Source organism: Vidua macroura, chromosome 7, assembly GCF_024509145.1.
Source record: "Vidua macroura isolate BioBank_ID:100142 chromosome 7, ASM2450914v1, whole genome shotgun sequence".
Taxonomy (NCBI): Eukaryota; Metazoa; Chordata; class Aves; order Passeriformes; family Viduidae; genus Vidua; species Vidua macroura.
The window spans coordinates 31,588,776-31,610,484 of NC_071577.1; the positions used below are offsets into that span (position 1 = coordinate 31,588,776).

General features: G+C 40.6%; 1 protein-coding gene and 1 long non-coding RNA gene across 3 annotated transcripts; one reads left to right on the top strand and one right to left on the bottom strand.

The window, feature by feature from the left end:
* The first annotated feature begins 92 nt into the window (after positions 1-92).
* LOC128810124 (uncharacterized) lies at positions 93-14,141 on the top strand. Of its 2 annotated transcripts, none has more exons than XR_008437949.1 (4): positions 93-246; positions 1,913-1,968; positions 8,198-8,289; positions 14,056-14,141. It is a non-coding gene; the product is annotated as an uncharacterized LOC128810124 (long non-coding RNA). The 2 variants fall into 2 exon arrangements; XR_008437948.1 differs by lacking the exon at positions 93-246 and adding an exon at positions 359-1,063.
* On the bottom strand, positions 1,231-20,487 carry LOC128810123 (protein mono-ADP-ribosyltransferase PARP14-like). Its single transcript, XM_053982699.1, has 17 exons — positions 20,274-20,487; positions 18,493-18,632; positions 18,368-18,401; positions 17,054-17,290; positions 16,273-16,509; positions 12,893-15,135; positions 12,171-12,401; positions 11,716-11,937; positions 11,211-11,274; positions 10,096-10,245; positions 9,350-9,412; positions 7,553-7,720; positions 7,223-7,429; positions 6,533-7,141; positions 5,861-6,006; positions 4,350-4,524; positions 1,231-2,732 (listed from the first exon to the last, which is right to left on the bottom strand). The coding sequence occupies exons 1-17, from the start codon at positions 20,470-20,472 to the stop codon at positions 2,443-2,445; spliced, it is 5,415 nt and encodes a 1,804-aa protein (XP_053838674.1). The 5' UTR covers positions 20,473-20,487; the 3' UTR covers positions 1,231-2,442.
* Positions 20,488-21,709: the final 1,222 nt, after the last annotated feature.

Below are 21,709 nucleotides of genomic sequence, written 5' to 3' on the forward strand. Positions count from 1 at the left end.
TTGGACGTGGTGCCGCGAGGGGCGGGGTCAGGAGCTGAGGCGGGGGCGGGGCCGCGGGCGGTGCGAGGCAGAGGCGCAGGAGCGGGCGGGGGAGCGCGAGCCCCGCCGAGGCCCGGTGCTGCCGAGGCCCCCGCTAAACCGTGCCCCCGGCGCCACATCCACACGGCTTCTGAACGCTTCCACCGCCTCCCCGGGCAGCCCATTCCAATGCTCGACCACCCTTTCTCTGAAGGAATTTTTCCCAAGGTTTTATTTCAGCCCTTGAGGCCGTTTCTTCTGTCGCTCGTACCCTGGGAGAAGAACCCGCTCCCCGCCTGGCTACAACCTCCTGTCAGGGCGCTGTAGAGAGCAATAAGGTTCACCCCGAGCCTCCTTTTCTCCAGGATGAGCTTCCCCAGCTCTGTTCCCTTCTCTGGATACGCTCCAGCACCTAAATGCCTTTACTGTCGTGATGGGCCCAAAAATAAGCACAGAGCTTGAGATGGTCCATCAGTGCCCAGCACAAGGGACAGTCACTGCCCTGGTCCTGTGGCCACACTATTGCTGATACAAGCCAGGATGGCACTGGCCTTCTTGGCCATCTGGCATGGGCTGGTTCATATCCAGCCATCTGGCAAACAGCACACCCGGTTCCTTCTGCGACTGGGATTTTATTTCTCGTACACAACACAGGCTTTTCCCAGCTTCTCAGTCCACAAACGCTGCACAACAGAGTATTCCCCCAGTTTCTAGTATGGAAATGACTGAAGAAACTTTTACCACGACCACCAGCAATAAAAGTTATCTGGGTTTTTGAGGTGCTTTATCTTGCAGGTCCTGCTGCTTTCCAAAATGTTCAGGTATAAAGAGAGTCACACAAACATAAAGTGGTGTGTCCTGTCTCTCCAAGCTGCTTGGTGACAAGAAAGGGAGAAGCCAGTGGATGCCTGGTGCTTTCAGCTAAACTGAGTTGCTCTGGCTGCTGCAGTGTTCCCATGACACAGAAAAGTACCCAAAAAAGCAGAGAAAGGAGATGCTAATTCTGGGAAGCTTCACATTTTCACAGGGAACAAAATCTATTAAGGTGGGAGTTGGTAAAACTGTTTTGCTTTGAATGGGAATTTATGCAGGACATTCATCTTAAGTGATGCATGGGCAACTGCTGTGAAAAGCAGAATTTTTTATATTGCAAACTTCAGATACTGTAAACCCTTTTCCTCTCCTGCAGGCAATGAGAACATCATGACAAAGTTTTAATACATCGTGGCAGCTATTTGCAGCACAGGTCTTTATTTTCACTCAGGCAGAATAATTTCACCTGGAATTTGTACGCATAAGTCATGTCACTCAGACAGTACAAGAAAACCATTTTGTCTTCAAAGTCTTTATTGTATCACTGTAACATACTCAAATGTGAAGCAACACTTCTAGGTGAAGTGTGCTCCTGTTACAGCTCAGCAATACAATGTAGCTGCTTGAAAAAATGTTTATCAAACCTGTGTATATGGCTTTTGATTGGCAGTTTTAAGGTTATGATGTGATTAAAAGTATCACTTGCAAAGATATAAAAATTATTTACAGTTTTTAGAGAACTTTAAAAATTTTCAAGTTGTTTAAGCATGTAAACTGAATTATGCGTCTGTAGTTGACTCTGCATATTGGTGATTCTACAGAAGGGTTAATGCTTCAGTATTGAAAAGAAAAAAAATTAAAGTCCCTCTTTACAGTCTTGAAAGTTGCAAAAACAATGACTTTGAGAAAGCTGGAAGTAACAGCGGGGGACTACAGAGAATTCCCCTAAGAAATGGCTTTGAACACAGTGATTTATACCTAAGGAATAACCCAAGTATGCCAGTGTAATAGACATGTAGGTAAGGGGGCTGAAACAATAAATACAAAGTGCATGTTCATATTGGCATTCTTTTTCTTCCAGACTTTTAGCACCAACAAGGCTGAGTAGATACCTAAGGATGACTGAAAACTCTGCTGGTAGGTGAGGTAATTAGAATCACAGCACTGCTTTGGTTGTAAAATACCTTTCAGATTCCCTCAGCACAGAATATTTTAAATAAATCCTCACAAGAAAGTGCTTTATGGTGACTACTGGAAACAGGAACATGCAGAGGTGCTCTGACCTACCCCACACCTCTTCCTGCTGGCCACAGGTGAGGCAGAGCAGCTTCCTCTCCTGCCACTCCCCTCTGCCTTGTGTAGGAAGAAGTTAGAGCTGTTCTCACAGCTCTTGCCTACATCTCTGCATAACTGAACTTGAGATGTGAGTACTGAAATAGCATGCTCTAAAATATTTGCTTATGTTAGTCCTTCTGTTGGTAATCTGAAGACATATTTCAACACATGGACAGATCAATAAAGAAGAAACCTAGATGTAAAAAGAACAAAAAATTGCTCTGTAAATTCTTAAATGTAAAAGGCACTAAAATTTTCTAGACTATTAAGATCATTCTAATACTTGAAAGTAATAAGGTATTGTGGATACGCCTGAATGTCATTAAATATGACAAACATTGTTGGATTAAACATGTTATCAACCACACTGTCGTACAGGTCAGTAGGATCTGTTTGGCTCCTTGGTGGTGGAGCCTTTAGTCCTGGGCTCCCAGCACAGTACTGCCCAGTCAGGACCCGAGCCAAGTACATGTATTTTTTGCCATTCGCATCTGGAACGGAGTAAGTATTCTGAGCAGAGTAACATGCATTGACAGCAAAGTAGGTTCCATCTCCAATGGCTGCAGCTGTTAGGAAAGACAACATTTTGAAATACAGTTAGTGTTCTTAATCTCCTCAGAATCTCTAAAACTTTTTTTTTAACTCTGCAGAATCTATAAATGTGGTTAGAATTCAAACACAAAATTCTAGTACTAATCCTTTGTGTCAAAATCAAATATGAACCCACACAGATAGCAGATAAGTATCAACACCCAGGTTTTGACTTCCCTTTCCTTTGGAGAAAAGGGCTCCTCTGTTTAGCATGGTTTAGCCTGCAATCCATCAAATTGCAGTTCTTCAAAGACTTTTGGACTTAAAATGACTATATAATTGTAATTATAGTTTTCTAGTCACACTTCCCAACAAGTTAAGAGAAATCACATGTCTTTGTTCAAGACAGATTTCTTTTTTCTGACTTGGTATAAAATGCTGTTCAAGCCAGACACATCCCTCCTATCTGGCTGCCCTCATCTTTGGATACTTTTGCTTGGCTACCCAGCCTGACAAAAGGCAAGTGTGCCATCCCAATCATTAATCACAGCTGACATGAAAAGGTGGATGTCAATACCCACAAGCAGAGAGAGGACATGGGGATCTAGGGCTCTTGCTTCCTGAGTAAATCCAACCTCCTGACACTACCAAAGAGCAGGAAAGCAAAACTATATCTCCTCTGGCCATGTTTTAAAAAGAAGTGGTGGCTGCCATTCCGACCTGTGCACAACCTGATATACTTTATGTATGCTGGGCTTCATTTATTCAGGAAAATCTCAGAGTTAGTACCACCAGAGGATCCGGACAGAGAAAGGTCTTTTGGATCCAGACTACACTGAAGTGTCAATCAGATCTGAGTTAAGCTGCCCAGCTCCCTCAAGAGCAAATCAGCCCTAGGCATGTACAATTCTGTCTTAAGGAAGAAAACATTAAGAACAAAAATTAAGGACTTTTGAAGTGAGGTTACATGGCCACTAAAATCAACTAGCACCTCAATTCAGTCCACATTCCACTTCTTTGGATCCTCTCCTTCATCTTTGAGTGCTGCCAAACAATACACATAACATGACTGTAGTAGAAGAAGTGGACAAAACAAGCTCTGAACTACTGCAGAATATCTTTATGCTAAATATTTATGTTGTCTCTAACAACTATTAAATTATAGAAATAAACTAATGGATCTCACAGATTTTGTGAGCATAAAACTGGTACGGATGTGGAACTTACACTGTCCTAATCTTTGGAGGCAACAGGAGAAGTATCTGCACTTCCACTTTGCTTCCTGTCTTTGTCTAAGAGGAGAGGAGATACTGTCAGCTAGTAGCTGTTACCTCAGCTGAGGATGTTGAACAGAGTTCCTTGCTTGTTTCTTTCTCTAGGTAAATGATACAAAACAATTCCCAGAAGCTGCTCAGACTTCATTTCAGAGTAGGGGAACTCTTTTTGATATCCTTTACATGGTGGCATCCAGCAACAAGTGATTAACTGAACAGGACAACTGCTCTGTCCATACAGATTAATCTCAGGAGTTGTTTATTATTGTGTTCTTTAATTTCATTCAGCTTTCATGTTGTGGCGACAGCACTATAACGCTGACACCCTGCAGCACTCATACATGCCTAGGAAATTAAGTGATTTGGATAATGACTCACCATTCTTTCCAGCATACCCACGATTAAATCCATAGGAGTTAATCAACCTCAATGAGGATGCAGCTGTCCCATGAAATAGCAACTTCTCATTATTTGGATTTTTGTTCTTTTTACAGATAAATTTTTTCTTTAGTTGGTATGTCTGCCAGAGGATGCAATTTTGTATTCTTTCAATCTGCAAAATTACAAAATTGACTGTATTTATATTAGGGATAAATAGGGTAGGCATGAATATTAATCATGGCAGGAAAACATTAAAATTAAATCAAAGAATTACAGCAATTTTCACTATGTCCTGTTAGCATGAGCTTTGGGTAAGGAACTGAATATGCAGGCCTCCTGAAAAATCACAAACCAAAGCACCTCAAAAGAGAGTTTCAAGCTCAGTAATTTTGGGTATACATTTGTCTTGCCTAGTGTACCAGGTACCCAGCAGCCATGGTAGCTGTGCACTGTCATTTCTAGAAACAGGCTGATGTACCACTGCTAGAGGCAATGATATAATATACCTTCTAGACATCCTAATCATCTTTACTGATAATTTTCTCACTAAAGGACAGAGTGTAGCAATAGCATTAGCTTGAGTTTAAGTTTCTCTTCTAGATCTAAGCTTGCAAGTCAAAATTGCTTTCTCTAATGTGTAGCTTAGCAACCCATAAGAAACGACTATATAAAAATCACTTGGTGGGAGGATGGATGTTGCTGGCTCCCTATGCCAACTAACAATGTGAATATAGCTTAAGGGGAAGCAGTGTCTCTGCATCAAAGTATAATCTTAAAGGCATTTCTGTAACAGCTTTCCATTTTTAACAGAAAAAGACATAATGCCATTACTTGATGTTTTCTGTAATACATGAATATTTTGTTCTCTTTGTGTGTTTTTGTGACCATGCTCATTGAAGCTCGTGATGGAAGAAAGTTTTTCAAAGCATATTATTCTCACTCCTGATTTGATTGTATTTTTTACTGTTTATCTCTTCTCTTGATTCAGAACAATTCCATCTTCTCCCTGGCAATTAAATCTCTGTGCATTGTGTTGCAGACTTCTAAATAAGCAGGATCAAATACTGACACTGGTTAAAACTGACAGCTAAGCCTGAAAGGCTCTGGGATGACAGAGGAGAAGTTGTAAATTAGTCCAAAGCTTTATGTCAGTCTGCAAGAACTTTGTATTTTTCTTTGTATTCTGAATGCATTTGCTCTTGCCTCCATTTCAATACAGAATTTCCTAATTGGGAATACCATATTAACTAGAGAGTACCACATTAATTGAACAAAGAGTCAGCCTGAAGACTGACGGTCACTGGTTTTGCAACATTAGATGGCAGAAATGGCAGAATAGCTCTTAGGAAACTTGTTTTGATTTATATTCACCCTGTACAGTGCTGGGAAGGCTGACATACAAAAGGTGTATTGAGTTGCAGACACCTTATAAGCAAATATTTAGGAAGTATATTGATTCTTGCCCAAGCATTGACATTTTCTCCTCTCCCCACCCCATATCGTATCACCTTCTCTATGTTAAAATTGGGACATGTTGTCTTAAACATCTTCTCAACTGTTGTATATTCAGGAAGTGATGGCTTGAGCTCCACCACTTTGATATGTTCATTTTGCATGTCTGTCCACTCCTTAGGGAGCTCTATTGACTTCATATCTGCAAAACAGAGGTTGCATTGTTATGACAGACAACTAGCTCAGCTCCATAGGCACAGCTTACAAACCACGTGCATAGAGAGGACCAAGAGGACAGCATCTTTTGCAATAGTGCATTCAACAAGCACGCCTGCTCTTCCAAACATCACTGGTTCTGTGATACACTGTAAAGGCTTTACATTTTGTCTAATTATCCCCATATCAATATCTAACTAGACCAAGCTTTAAGAAGAATTTTATGTATTCTTCATACACCACTTCCTTTGCAAGACTTAAGCATGAAATCTATGCTCACCAGTCACATATATGCAGATAATATTTGCACTTAAAACTGATGGTCTGATTTCATTCATACTTCCCACTGATTATGAAATTCAAAACTGCTGGCTGAGGAAAAAATAAAAAGAAAGAGGGGAAAAAAAGCTAAGGAGTACCTTACTTCTTTGGGATACCTGACCTTGCATTTATCCGAATCATCATTCAATAAGAACTACTCAAGTATTGTATTTGACAAAAGTGCCATTTACCTTCATCCTTTGTCACACGTTGAAGTATTTTAGTTTTTCCTTGGTCATCAGTAGCCTTTAGAGTATTCAGATCTACCCTGTAGTTCTTCTTTTTAATTCTGACATTCAGATGTGTTTTTTTAGCCCTTTTGGCATACTCCAGCTGCATATTTGTCAGTTTATCAAAAGCAACAAAGCTATCGTGGCTTCCTAGATACCTCCATTCTACCAGGTTATAAAGAAGTTCTGCCTTGGATTGCTCTTCTTCAGTAGACTTAATTTGATGGACCATATCTTGAACTTGTAGAGAAACGGAACAGACATCCCTGCTAATACCAGAAATTTTAATTTGAGGGGGAGAAAGCTTATTTAAAATCTCAATAGTGACTTGCTTTCCTCTCTGGAGATTTTCCAAAATGGCAAATTGTGTCTCATCAAAATTTTCAATTGCCTCATCTGAAATAGTGCTTTCAAACTGTTCCCTTAAAATCAAATCCTTTATCCAGGACTCAGTTGCATCCACCTTTTCTTGGCTTTCTCCACAAATTTGAAATGTGACTAAATTAACTTTCTTCTCCAAAATCAGGGACTTTTTCTTCTCAGAAGGTTGTTTTCTGCCCCAGAAAAAGGCTGTGGATAAATACATCAATTATTAGTTGCAAATAAAAGAACTTCAGTTTTATTTGCCCATGCACACAGAAAACAACTTACATTTAAACATAGATAACCACGATTCTGTTGTGGATGTATCTGAATCTTCTCTTTTCTTCATGCTTTCATAGAAGTCTGTGAGCATATTTGTCTGGAAGATCACGATCTTAATTGCCTGTAAATGCTGTACTGATTTTTGCCTTGCAAATTCCACTATAGCATCCAACATTTCATCAGCTACCTTGGCTGAACTCAGTCCTGCCTGACCTAAACAAAAAGAAATGCACTCATCAGTGAAGAGTTTTTGTGCAAATCTACTGTTACCCATATGAAGTTTGTTTGTTTCTAAGCTACCCCCATCATACATTGCTTTCCCAAGAAAACACAAACCTGTTCCAATAGCTGGGAAGGCAACAGATTTGTACATCCTTTGTTCACACTCATGAAGCACTTTGGAGACCTGACTCTTCACCTGGTTATTGGTAATCAAATGGATGATTTTACTGCACAACAGGTTCCCACCCTGTGTAGTAATAAAGCCATTTTGAGACTGCTCAGCTGAAAGAGAGAAGATAAAGAAGGAGACATGGTATTTACAAAGTGGCAATCTCTTTTGGTAGTATTTTCTGTTATATTGGTACTACAAGTGGAAAAAGTGGAAAGAAATCCACTGTGAGGTATTTTATTGTGGGTTTACTTGATTCTGGTTTTCTTTTTAAATAATCTGCAGAGTTTCTTTGAGAAATTAATCCAAGTAAATGTGTATTTTCTAATTTTCTAAGACCTCAGCTACGAAGTATTTTCCTATTAAGTACAATATAAGAATTTATGATGACTTTGAATACCTCTCACCTCTATTTAAAAGCATGCCAATTTAATTTATATGTGAAAAGCTTTTTTAGGTCACTTATTCCTTAAAAGCCTGAATTCTTATACTGCAGCAGAGCTGAGTAGTTAAAATAATATCATTAAGATTATGGCAAACTGATTTAAGAATGTTATGGAATTCTTAAAAATATGTTTGTGATTTCTCAGGGCACTCATGTTTGCTTACAAAATGGAGTCATATTGTGAGGATCAATGGACTTACGAGCACAGAGTTCTAGACCACCTCACAGATGACAAAGGTAATGACTGTAAGGTGCTCTGCAAGCATTAGATCAGATTGATAAATTTACAAAATTTAAATTGCAAAAAAAGGTTTATCAGCCAGGTGATTTGCTTATGACTCTCAGGACTTTCTGAAGAATGTTTTGTACGTGAAGTTAAAATGTAATTTGGATGGTTTTAAGTTCCTGCCAACATTATAATTTCTTTGCTTTGTCCATTCCAACAAAAAAGTAGAACTGCACTGGCACTAAGGGTTTTATTTTAAGTTGAGGGTAAGGAGTATTTCATAGTAGTAAGTTGATAAGGCCTTGCTCTGTGGTGGAGTTTCCTTGGGAAACGACCAAGGTGTAGCTCTGCATGGGAATGCAGGACATGAGCATATTTACCAAACAAGTTGAAGCCAAGGTTTTTATCTTGTCCCCTACAGAGTAGTTTGGGAATGAGAAAGACATAAAACCAGCTCTTTGAAATGAAAGAAAAAGAAAAGAAGAATCAGTGTAATAGTTCTAAGAATAGAGACATTTGCCTGATTTGAAGTTAATGATATATGCGTGTTTGTACAAATGTTCCCACAGAGCCAAAGGCTAGGAAAAAAATCCAGGAAACTCCATCTTGAAAATCAGTTTCCAGACTCAGACCAGGCACATTTAGGTTATGCATCTAAAATGTCCCTTTCTGTAGAGACCAGCCATAATGAGCTCGAATTTTACTGCCCTACTGGTCTGGCAGAATGCAGACTATGGATAACTTTTGATCAGGGTTGTCCTGATTTCAGCTGGGATAGAGTTAATTTTCCTCTTAGTAGCCAGAGCAGGCCTGTGTTTTGGATCCAGTATGAGAATAAAGTGTATAATACACAGATGTTTTAGTTGTTGCTAAATAACTATGAAAAGAAAAATTCTCAAGGTATATGTCAAAACAAGAAGGGGACTTTTTGAAGTTACTAGAAGTGACAGCTATATTATTCAGATAAAATAATTATGTCAGAGTAGAGAATTATAAAGCAACTTTAAGTTTTCAGAGAGAATGACAACAACAAAAAATGAATTATCAACAGAATAGTATGCTTTAACATACCATTTAGAGCACATTCATGTGCTACCTGGGAACCAGCAGCATCCATAATTGCTTTGAAGACCCCTTAAATCACACAAGAAAAGCACACACATTCATTAAGTCTCCTCAATATCTCTGCTCAAAACTCTACCCAACTTCTGAACTATACACATACCCTGAATTCCTATATGGCAAGATACCACAAAGTTCAAATCTGTGACAGTTTCCCTAAGTACTGACACACAGCTTTGGCTGCAGAGAGAACGTTTCCTTCACTGCTGATTAGAAGTCATTAAGAACAACACCTATTTCCGTTGTTTCACTCACCAAACCCATATGCCCCTCACCAAACTCTCCAATGGCTTTGAACTACATCATTTGGTATCTTGCATGCTTATAATTCACTATGTCAAAGCCCTCTGCTTCTTATAGGGCAATTTACTTAACCAGAGCTTTGTCTTACAGTGAAACATTTTAGGATAAGAGCATTTTTTCAGAATTATACTTAATCTAAAAATTCCATTTAAACACTTTTGGTTTTAAGCAAAAAAAAATATGATCAGATGCCTTCTGTTTGAAAACTAAATCAAATGCTCAGGACATGTAAAAATCCTGTTTAAGATCTATTTCCTGGCTAATCACAACCCTTTATCTCTCATCTCAAAAATGCTTCATAAAGGTTTCCCTTGTGGACAATTATTTCCTGTACCCCCTTCTAAAAACTAGCTCAGATTTATTGCTAAGGAACTACACATTCAATATAATACCTGTTTTGGCATCAAATGATGGATTTGATATGTTTACAATAACCTCTGTATCTTCCTTGGTAATATCTCCACTAATTACTTGGAGTGTGATGGAACCAATCTTCATTTCATGAACTCCCAATAGTTCAGCAGAAACAGGCCTAATGAAACCTGCAAGGGAAAGAAAAATACATTACATCACTTCTCCTTAGTTTGGAGTATTATTCTTTTCCACTGATTGAAACTCCTTATCCTTTTAAGGAATATCTCTAGATCAGTTTGATGGATGTAGTGTCTCTGTTTTTCTCTTTATTCCATTTCTGAAAGCTGAGAGGTATAGTATTCTTCCTGTTTGTGCTGTGAAAGTGAAACCATTTCTATTCCTGTAAATTTATGCAATATGAATTCAGAAAATGGCTTCAGGGTTTATCTGATCTGACAGCTCTGTAACAAGAGTTTCCTGAATTAATTCTTACAAGAAATGGAGCATCCAGCTTACGTGTTACCAGTAATGGAGATCAGATCACATCCCTTTTGTAAGCTGCTTCATATTTACCTTCATGGATACAAAACTATTCCTTTCTTCTAGTCTAAGCTTATCTAACCTAACTCTTATTTTATCTGCTCACTCTTAACTTCATCTCTCTGATACTCAGCAACTGAGGAGAAAGAACTTTATATCCTTACAAATAAGCCTCTACCCTTGATGCAGTACACTCATGTTTTGGCTATTGTGTCCCACTATTGTCAATTAATAAATGGAGAGGAAATTATCCACTCTGTATATATAAATATATATATGTAGGAAATTAAAGCTACAGAAATACATGTTATTTATGGCTTGTTTGGCCAAGTGATTGCAAGTTCTTGTATCCTTTGAGCAGGACAAACTACTGTGTCTCCTATCAGAATACCCTTTTTGTTTTGATAAGACTGGCCTCACTGAGAGTTCAGCATGCCATCAACAAAAGAAATTCCTCCCTAAGAAATTTACAAATGACACTTAAGAATACAAGTCCATTAGGAGGACAAAAAATGCACTGTGCCCTGATGATATATATATATTTTTTTGTTTCCTGATACACATCAAACCACTTAACAGCATTTACATTCTGTCCCACCCCTACACAACTTACTTGACTGTGCTGCTGCGGCATTGCAACTTCCATCTGCCCTAAGTTCTAGTTCAGCAGTAAAAGCCTAAGAAGAGAAAAAAGTACCCAAGATAGTAGTTCACAGTATGTACACTGAATGTTTCTGTAATTAGCATTAACACTCATGTAGCTCTTGCTGAGACACCCCAACATTTTATAGTCACATCTAAGCGTTAAAAACAGCAGAAGACCCAGTGTGGACAGTGTGGTAAGAGATAGCTCTGCATTGCTAGAATTCCTCTGACAAAAGATAAGGGAGCATCTACATGCTTTTACAGTGCCAACAGCAAGGCCAATTTTGTCTGCAGCTTCTGCTTGCTGCTAGTTTGTATTTCAGAGACACTGGAAAGACATCCCATTGTCACCAGCCCACAGCAGTAAGAAAGTGCCAAATTAGTCCCTTAGAAAGCAGTGTAAGTAAAACAGATTATTAAAGTGTAACTACAGCAGTATGTTACAAAGACAGATTTGTCCTGAGAAGAACTACCTGAATGTTATCAATATCTTGTGGATGCAAGAGAAAATTAACTTCCTGGAGATTCTTCCGAGTGTGACTACTACTGAACTTGAATACCAGATCAAACATCAACTTAGAAACAATGATTTTAGGAAATCCAAATCCTCCAGCCCCAATAGCTGGGAAAGTGATTGATTTCAGTCCAAGTTCTTCAGTTTTCTTCAAGCAGAAATTGATTGCATCTTCTAGGACCTGTAAAACACAGCAAAAGTACTTTTTTTTTTTTTCTAAAGGCATAATTTATTATTAGTTCCAAAGAAGCTGGTATGATAAGCAGATCTGAGTGCATCAAGGCATCTTTAAGGTCACTCCAACGGAAGAAAATGGAGTCATCTAAATTAACTATATTTAAACCTGAAATTTCAGGACAGATCCCAAATAAGTATGTAGCTGGGGTGGATGGGGGGTTAATAATTAAAATATACCTTGTCTGTCTGTACTGCACCCCACTTGGGTAGTATGACATGAAAGATGGACTTGCAGGCCATAGCACATCCACTGGTGCAGACCACACTCCCAGGACCAGCAACCTGATTTTGTATCTTGGTGTCAAACTCATCTTTGAGAGCTGGCCCAGCTCTTTCCAGCAAGGCTTTGCAAAGAGGCCCCTCACCAAAGTGCAGATCTGTGCCAACGCTGTTGACAACAACATCCGTCTGCAACGAGATTACAATGAAAATAGCTACAGCTAGAAGTCAAACGAAAATATGCACCAAGATTAAAAGCCCTACCAATGCAACACACAGCAAAAGAAACAAGGTGCCAGTGGATACCCAAAACAGCAGCCCAGACAGGTACCTATTTCCCCTAATAGCCAAGCAAGATAGCTACTTTTACAAAGTACTTCAGTATTTCCCCTTTAGGAAAAAAAAGTAAACTCTTTGACATGTTTGCCTTAGATCTGGAAAACAAACAAGATCTAGCTGGGAACTGAAACATCCTGAAATTCACAGCTGCTCTCTAGAAATGGCTGCAGCGACAGATCTCAACCTACACTCAAGTTTTGCAAGCTTGCATCCTTGTTTAGCTAGCACACAGCTGTTCTTATGTAGCAAGTACTTGTAAAAACCTACTGTCTGTCCTTTTTCATTTAAATTTAAAGATCTGACCATCAAGTTTGAAAGGAGTCAGGAAACTGAAGACTTACCATGGCTTCCTGAATATTTTTCTTCTCCACTCGGATGCAAAGCCCTTCATTTGTTGTAACCATCTTCAGATCCCCTTTTCTATTTTCCTTCTGGCTTTTTTTTGGCATCATCCATTTTGGGGAGAATGATTTAGCTGAAAATACTTTTTTTACTGTCTCATTCAGAACCTGAACCATTTCTTCTGAATTGCTCACAAGATGGACCTCCTTCAAGCTTCTCTCCTCCTTGAATTCTTCCAAGGTCTCCCTGATGGAGGACACAATTGAATCTGCACAGATCTGCGGTGGAAAGCCATAAATCCCTCCACTTATAGCAGGCAGAGCTATGGAACGATGATTGTATATATCAGCTAGTTGTAGACATTTTTTCACTGTCTTTCTCAACAACCACACACACTTTTGCAATTCCTTCTCGTTCCACCTGGGCCCGACAGCGTGAATGACGTTCTTGCAGGGCAGGTTCCCGGCGCGTGTGATCACTGCGCAGCCGGGCTGCAAACTCCCGAGCTTCCTCACCAGCTCATCGCACTCCTCCTGCAGTGCTGGCCCAGCTGCTCTTGAGAGTGCATCAGCCAGGCCACCAATGTGTTTTAGTTTTTCATTAGATGCATTCACCACAACATCAACAGGGTAGTCACACAAGTTACCTTTATACACTCCTACCACAATTCCACCTGGCAGTTTTTTTTCATAGTAGACTTTTCTTTTCACTTTATCACCCGCTTTTCCACCCTTCTGTTCTTCTTCTTCCTCCTTAATCCTAATGAGGCAGCTAAATTTCTGCTTTGCTTCTAAAATACATAAATCTTTCCTCTCCGTGAAGAACTCCTTTGCCCCTGGTTTATCAATTGGCACATTTTTTGAGTAAAGGGATGAGACAATTTTTTCAAACACGATGAAGGCTTCTGAGACTTCTGCTCTTGGTCCCCTCAGGGAAATACATGGTGTCTTGGTGTCAAAACGTACTGTCACACCTTTCTTCTTCAATTCTTCACAAACACCAGACTCCTCATTCTCTACAAACTGCACTATTACCTCTGACTTAGCTGGGATTACTTTTTCTGTGATTGTATTTCTATCTACAAAATCATTAAGTCTCTGATAAACCTCTGTTACAGCCTTAGAAAAGCCAGCAATAATCATTTTCTTTTCTTTTCCAACAGACTGCCAACTGATGACCATTTCCTGGGAAGAATTATATGTCTTGAGCAAGGAGAGAAGAAGATTCCTCCACTGATCCCTTTTAGTGATTTCACCATCCTCCACATTGATGCACTTGTATTCTAACCCTGTTTTTATTTGCTTTTCTGCTTCTAGAAGATCTTTGTGAGCATCTCCATAGAGCAACACAGTATCATCCTGAAGTTCATAAAAACTATTAATTTTTTCCCTAATAAATAACATATCTGATGTTTTTTTATTATCTACACACTGTAGATAGTGCAAAACATGGGGGTCAATGGTAACTGATGTACATGGCATACTCAATACCTTTTCCAGTAACTCAGCTTTGATTTTATATACTTCTGCTGGTAATCCACACAACTGAACAGTCTTTTTTTTGTCATCATAAAAGACCTTTAGGCATGGATATTCCTTCTGAATATTCTCTTCTAACCCAGCATTCTGCAGCACAGCATACTTCCCTGGGATCACTGACACAGAAATTTCTATGTTCTGTTTTTCCCTTTCACTTTGCTTCATGCATTCCCTCACTTCTTTCTCTGCACTGTCCACTGCTGCTCTGTTGCCTGCAATCACCACCATCTCCTCAGAAATATCAGTTATGATCAGAGCAACATCTTTCAACAACCTTTTTTTCACATCTTCCCAACCTGATGAATTGACTTTACATTTTACAGCTACGTAACGTGCCATGACACGCAAGAACTCAGTGGAAGCATCTTGCTGCCATGTCTTGAGCAACTTAACCATCGGCTTTTTCTGCTTGCAGAGAGATGGTGATGGGCACAACGTAACTTCTGGGTTTGCACAGTCTGCTTGAGGCCATTTGAGCTCAGAATGGCAAACTGCCATTTCCTGGTTTATGTCTTGGGTCAGATTGGCATGCCTTTGTAAAAACTGCCATACATATGGGTCTAGTGGCACCCCAATGGGGTCTGGCATCTTGACTGCTGGTCTTTCTTCTCCATAGAGAGCTGTTCCCAGGGAGTGGTAATATGGATGCACAGAAATCACCGTCTGTTCCAGTAAATGTTGCTTTTCCAAGACTGTGGTTAGATCTGAAAGTCAGTGCACATATGTACAAACACACATATATCATTAACTTCAAATCAGGCAAATGTCTCTATTCTTAGAACTATTACACTGATTCTTCTTTTTCTTTCATTTCAAAGAGCTGGTTTTATGTCTTTCTGATTCCCAAACTACTCTGTAGGGGACAAGATAAAAGCCTTGGCTTCAACTTGTTTGGTAAATATGCTCATGCCTGCATTCCCATGCAGAGCTACACCTTGGTCGTTTCCCAAGGAAACTCCACCACAGAGCAAGGCCTTATCAACTTACTACTATGAAATACTCCTTACCCTCAACTTAAAATAAAACTCCTAGTATCAGTGTATTTTTACTTTTTTTTTTTTTTTTACTTTTTTTTTTTTTTTTTTTTTTTTTTTTTTTTTTTTGCCATTTTTATTGGAATGGACAAAGCAAAGAAATGATAATGTTGGCAGGAACTTAAAACCCCATTACATTGATCCAAATTACATTTTAACTTCACGTACAAAACATTCTTCAGAAAGTCCTGAGAGTCAAAAGAAAATCACTGGCAGATAAGCCTTTTTTCTCAAAGTAAATTTACTAAGCCAGGAGTTTCCCAACAGATATTTACCAGAAGTTGCACTGGCACAAAAACTGGACAGTGATTCAAGGAACATGAGAAATAGTAACAAGATTGTTCTTTAGCTCTGTTCTTCCCTGATAATGAAGATATTTGACTTAATTAGCTTGAAATTAGGATATTTGACCTTATTTAGTTTCTGAAAGTTAACTGTGCAGGCTGAAGTCATTGACAGATTCTGCTCTGTCCCTCTACCTTTAAGTACCATTAATTTTATATTGCATATAAAAACCTCTGCAAATGGAGAAAGAACACCAGTGAGAAAAACCCATGCACAAGGCAGATATTAAAAATAAATCTCTGGCAACAAAAAACAAAACAAACAAAAAAAAAAAAAACCCAATAGATACTGAAGCCCTCGACATGCAGCAGTATTTCTACATCCAAAGCACTTCCTAGGAACAGGACAATGTACACTGACTTCAGCAACAGAAAGCCAGGCTTCTCCTAACGCCCATATTTTCTGTAACTTTCTTGCAGGTTATCTGCCTGTGAGTACCTTGGTCAGGCAAAGGACAGTTACCTTTGTGGTCACAGAATGTAATGATGGCTGAGTTCTCCTCGGGGAAGAGCTGGACATCTGACACGGGCCCCCCTCCGTTCCGTGCGCTCTCAAAGTACACTGTGAGGTAGTCTGTGGAAATGCTCTCTGGTAGGTTTTCAGCCTTGATGCTCTGTGTTGATTCAAGAAGCCAGGCAGTCATTTTGAATTCTCTGACTCTCTTGTGTTGTGAACATTTTTCAACAAATTCCTTAGTATCTGTAAACAGAAGAGCAGTATGAACTGACTATGTTTTCCTGTGTCATTATCAGCTTTGGCTATCACTTCAGGCAGAGAAATGAGCAGAGTCTACTTATTTTGTATTTGGAACAAAATTGTCTCTGCTGCCAAATAACTTTGTGTTGTAATAAAAAGGGGGGAAAGCAAACAATCATGTTACTCTCTGCTATTCACTACCACTGTGTCTCCGTTCCCACCTCATAAGTATGCTGTCTTCTCTAAAGGACACTTTATATAATCCCCCACTAAGTGCACTTTTAATTCTTCTTCATCTAATCCAAAATAAGATAGAAGCAACAAAATATTCTAATCCAATTTCAATTAATAAAAATTCTTTTTTCAGTGTAACATTTGGATAACAGGCACTTTTTGTGAGGCTGCATATAAGACATTTTTCTTGAGAGACTGCAATCCCGGTGCTTTTTTAAAACAATCTGGATCTCTAATGGGAGAGGAATCAAGCACTGAAAGCTATTATTCATGCTTATACATGGAAATTAATAATGGTGTCATCCTGTCTTACCAATATTTTTTAGAAATGTAACTACAGCAACATTTATTTCAGGTATCAGTTCAACAGTAAAGTCAGCATCTACAGTCAGGCCACTGATGTTCTCCAACAGCATCTGTAAGCAGTTTGGACTGCATCTCTCTATATTCTCAAATACCACCGAAGGTGAGGCCTCTGCAGAGTCAACCTCCTCCTGGAGTTCACTGTTTGGAACAAAACTCCCAGCTTTCTTCAAAGCTTTTGTATCATCTGCAGCAGAAAGATAAGCCACATAAAATGTTGGTACACGTTTCCTGGAATAAACAGATTCTTCTTACCCTTTCTCTCCTTTCCTTTCCCAAGAAAAGAGATTGTTAACCAAACAAATACTGCAGGGTACTGCTGAACATTTTGAGATCCAAAACAGCCCAGATGCAATATTCTGCAATATTCTTTTTTGGTGGCACAAAAACAGACCTGAGTAAACATGTCCAATGTCACTGGTATGTCTCTGGTCAGAGACTACACAAAACTAAAATCCATTAAGATAACAGGCCACAGCCGCTCAGATGTCAGGAAGGGCTGGGAGAGACCTTGCAGCCTCTGCATCTATTTCTTAGCCCTGTGCAGGCAAAACAAGCTTGAACATAGCTCAGGACATCCACAGGCACCACAGGCCACAAGTGGCTTTGTGTGTCTTGATGTAAAGCCTCCTGATGACCACTGTGCTCTGCCATCAACATCAGTGCAGCATGACAGCACTGGAGGGTCCATGTGCACAAAGTGCTGACAGGGATGCAAGAACATTTTGCAAATAGAAAATATATCAGAGGTGCCCACTGAGTATCCCAGAAGTCCAGTGTCTGCCAGAGGCAAGTATGTCACCAGCTTTGCAGACAGATGAGGGCAGAGGTGTGAGACAACCTCCAAACTGGAATGACCAACAGGCTGGCTCTGCCTGCTCACTGAGGTACAAAAACTACTGATACCAAAACCATAACATTTCCAGAAGACAGATGCCTCTGAAGGCCTACCACCACAAACAAGAAGAAAACTAAAGAAATAAGAAGCAAGAGTTCTTCTGATGCTAGTTACTAATTTCTAGACTGCTGAAGGAGTCATCTCCTCCACTCTGTCCAATGAAGAAAATACCAAAAAGCCAAAACTGAAAGCCAGGCTGACCCAATGAAGCAATTGAGAGCAGGATCTGAAGACTTCCAGGTTCCTCTCTAGTATAACTACAAAATAGATGACAACTTGGAGAACTGGAAGCCATGTGTGGAGAAAAGCACCAACACTTTTGTTTTATGAAGAATCAGCACATAAGAGTGATGGATAACATTTTACCTTTTGTTTGAAGGCTACTCATGGCATCCAAAGCCTAAAACAAAATGAAAGCCAAATATCAGTGACAGATTAGACACTCTCACCACTATTTCAAAGCTCTGGTTAAGATTACAAATTTTATTCACCTTAGTGGGAACTGATTTTTCTTCAAGTGTCTCCTCTTTAGTGGCTCGTGCTGTTTCAGGCTCTGTGACAATCAACCTCAATTTTCCTTCTCCTTCTAAATGCAACTGATGAGACTGTCTCTCAAGAACTCGCTGCTTGACTAAATAAAACCAAAAAAGCCCTGTGAAAATCTGAACAGAAACACAGCTTTACATTGAATAGCACTTTCCCACCATTATGACACTGTCGTGCTTTAAGAATGGTATTCTGCAATTTACTGTTTCCACTGAAACACGCCAGACCTCGCTGCTCTTCCCTTCCCCTCCTTCCCCCCTCCCCCTGCCGTGGCAGGATGGAGAAGAAAATTGAAGGCACAAAAACGTTAAGCATTACAGGACGAGATGAGAACAATAAATTACAAACAGCAATGAAGTAAGAAAAACGAGCAGGAACAACATCAATACTGATGTACAACAGAGCGTACATGACAGGTGAATGGTTCACGCGCCGTCGCTCACCCGACCCCGCACTCGGCAAAACCCGGGAAAACTCCCTCCCTTTCCGTGCCCGCACGGCTAAGGTGTAAGGTGGGATCGAATTTCCCCAGGGAGCTGGCTGTGCCCCTCCCGGCTCCTGGAAAAGTTAACCTCGCCTTGGCCGGAACAAGGATACAGAGATATACTGTCCCGCGAAATGAAAGAGCTTTAAACTCATAACACTGACCCAGGATGCCCAAGACTTTCTTCCCCCCCACCAAAAAAAACACAAAAAAACCAAAAAAACCAAAAAAAAAAAAAAAAAAAAAAAAAAAAAAAAAAACCCAAAAAACGGAAGAACAGCAGAGGACATTACTCCCAAGAAAAACTGCCAGAGATGCAAAACTCGGCTCTGTCACGGGTTTCATGGTGGTACCCGGAGAGTCCCGGTACCGGCCTCTCACGCCTTGAACATCCTCTTCCAGACAGTGCCGAAATGGCTTGGGGCTATACGTCCTGAACTTACCAGCAGGGAGAGCCAGCAACTGAGAAGCATGTTAAGGCAAGAAAAGGAAAAAATGTACATCGCTATCTGTGTGTTTCTGCACATACGTGCATGTCTGTGTATACATTTAACTCAACTGCAACTAAATCCTTTCCAGTTTGCTGCAAGTTTACAAAAATATGTGCATGCTACAGATGTCATATTTTTTATATATATCTGTAACTAATCAAATTGTTAGGTTAACATAAGATTTATTATTCCAAGTGCAGTTTAGAGACTACTACTGCACATCAAGATGATTATGTATGTATATATTCCTCTTAGGATACAGCCTTTACACCGAACACAATCTAGAGGCTAGTACTAAGCACCAAATCTAAGCGTGTGTGTGTGTATATATATATATATATATATAAGTAAATATCATATTCTGAGTTTCATTAAAAAAAATATATATATATGTATATATATAAAAGTAAATATCATATTCTGAGTTAGAAGGGACCCACAAAGATCGAGTCCAACTTTTGGACTGGCACAAGACATCCGCAGGAATCACACCAAGTTTACATACTGTCTATTCTATATTACAGGAGGGGGTGTATACGACATATTATATACTACAGACATTGCACATCACGTAGCAGACGGGATGTATTATTACATCGTATGTAACAACTAAGTATGTATCTTTTAACTTGCAGAAAGTCTAGACTTGTGATTTACGATCCCAACACCCCCGCAGAGAGCCCATACGCTAATCCCGGCCCCGACCCTCGCCGGATCCCCTCACCCCTCCCGCCCCGGCCCGGCCGCTCACCCTCGGGGCGGGCGAAGCAGACGAGGATGTGCCCGGCCCCGCTGTCGGTCCCGGCTCGCAGCTCGCACTCGCCGCCGCCCGAGCGCTTCTGGCTCTGGAAGTAGCAGAGCAGCTTCTTCCTGAGCGCGGGCGGCGGCTCGGCGGGGCCCCAGTCCCCCCGCACCAGCAGCGGGAAGGCGCACGGCCGCTGCCCCTCCATGGCCGCCCGACGGCTCCTCTCCCGCTGCTTTCGTTTCGCTTTCGGTTCCCCGCGCAGCAGGGCGCGGCTTTTCCCGACAATCACGTACCTTTTGCGTCTCCTCTGCCGCCTCTCCCGGTAGCCCGGTACCCCTGCCCCGGGCCGCCTCCTCGTTCCCCCCCCCGGCACAGCTTCGCACCTGCACCCTTACGCTTCTCTCCCCCTATAGCATCCAAAGCATCCCCCTCGCCTTATCAAACGCCCTGCTTGCCCTTCTTGGCAGCCGCTCTCCCACACACAGAATCGAGGCATTTGATTCATCTACAGTTCTGCGCAGAGAGGGGGCCTGGCTGGCAAATCCACAAAGCCAGCATGGCGACTACCAAAACTTTAGGAATAAGTAGCATTAATGTTAATTGGCTACAGGTCACTTACTTCTCTTTTTAATTAGTATTCCATCTTCTGTTGATTAGTGATTCTCTTGCTTCTCGTGCCAATTAGTTCATATGCTCAGTCTTTCTCTTCTTTTGGGTCAGTGGGCCATGAGTTGGTGGTCACGATCATCCCTTGCCAGAACTACTCCAGCCCAGTAAGAGCTGATTCAGCATGCTTGCTGAACTGTCTTTATTTATTTCTTCCTTATCTTGGGGCTTCTGCCAAATGTCCTTGTGGCCTGTAAATTCTGCATTCTTTGTGCCCACTATCAGTGGTAAATCTTTCTTCCCAAGCCTTGTTAACCTCCTCCTAAGTCTCAAATCACTGAAACATGTTGAGGCCTAAACCTTAACAAGGCAATTCTACTAACAAGTAATTTGTTTTCCTAACACCTGGACATCAGTTAGAGCTTACTTGCTAGCTACCTGTTTATTGGATGAAATCTCCTTTCTTGTTGATTAAACTTGAGAGTGTACAAAGATCAAACACCAAAGAACATGGTTCCTTAAGGAAGTTTTTACATATTCCACATTTTGCATCATTGCTGCCAGAGGAACAAGATCAGGGTGGAACAAGTTGTGTCAGGGGAGATTTAGGTTGGGTATCAGGAAAAAGCTCTTCACTCAGAGGGTGGTTGTGCACTGGAACAGGCTCCCCAGGGAAGTGGTGATAGCACCAAGCCTGACAGCATTCAAAAACGATTTGGACAATACTCTCAGGCACATGATGTGACTCTGGGGGATGTCCTGTGCAGGGCCAGGAGCTAGAACTTGATGAACCTTGTGGGTCCCTTCCAATTCAGGCTATTCAATGATTCTCAGTC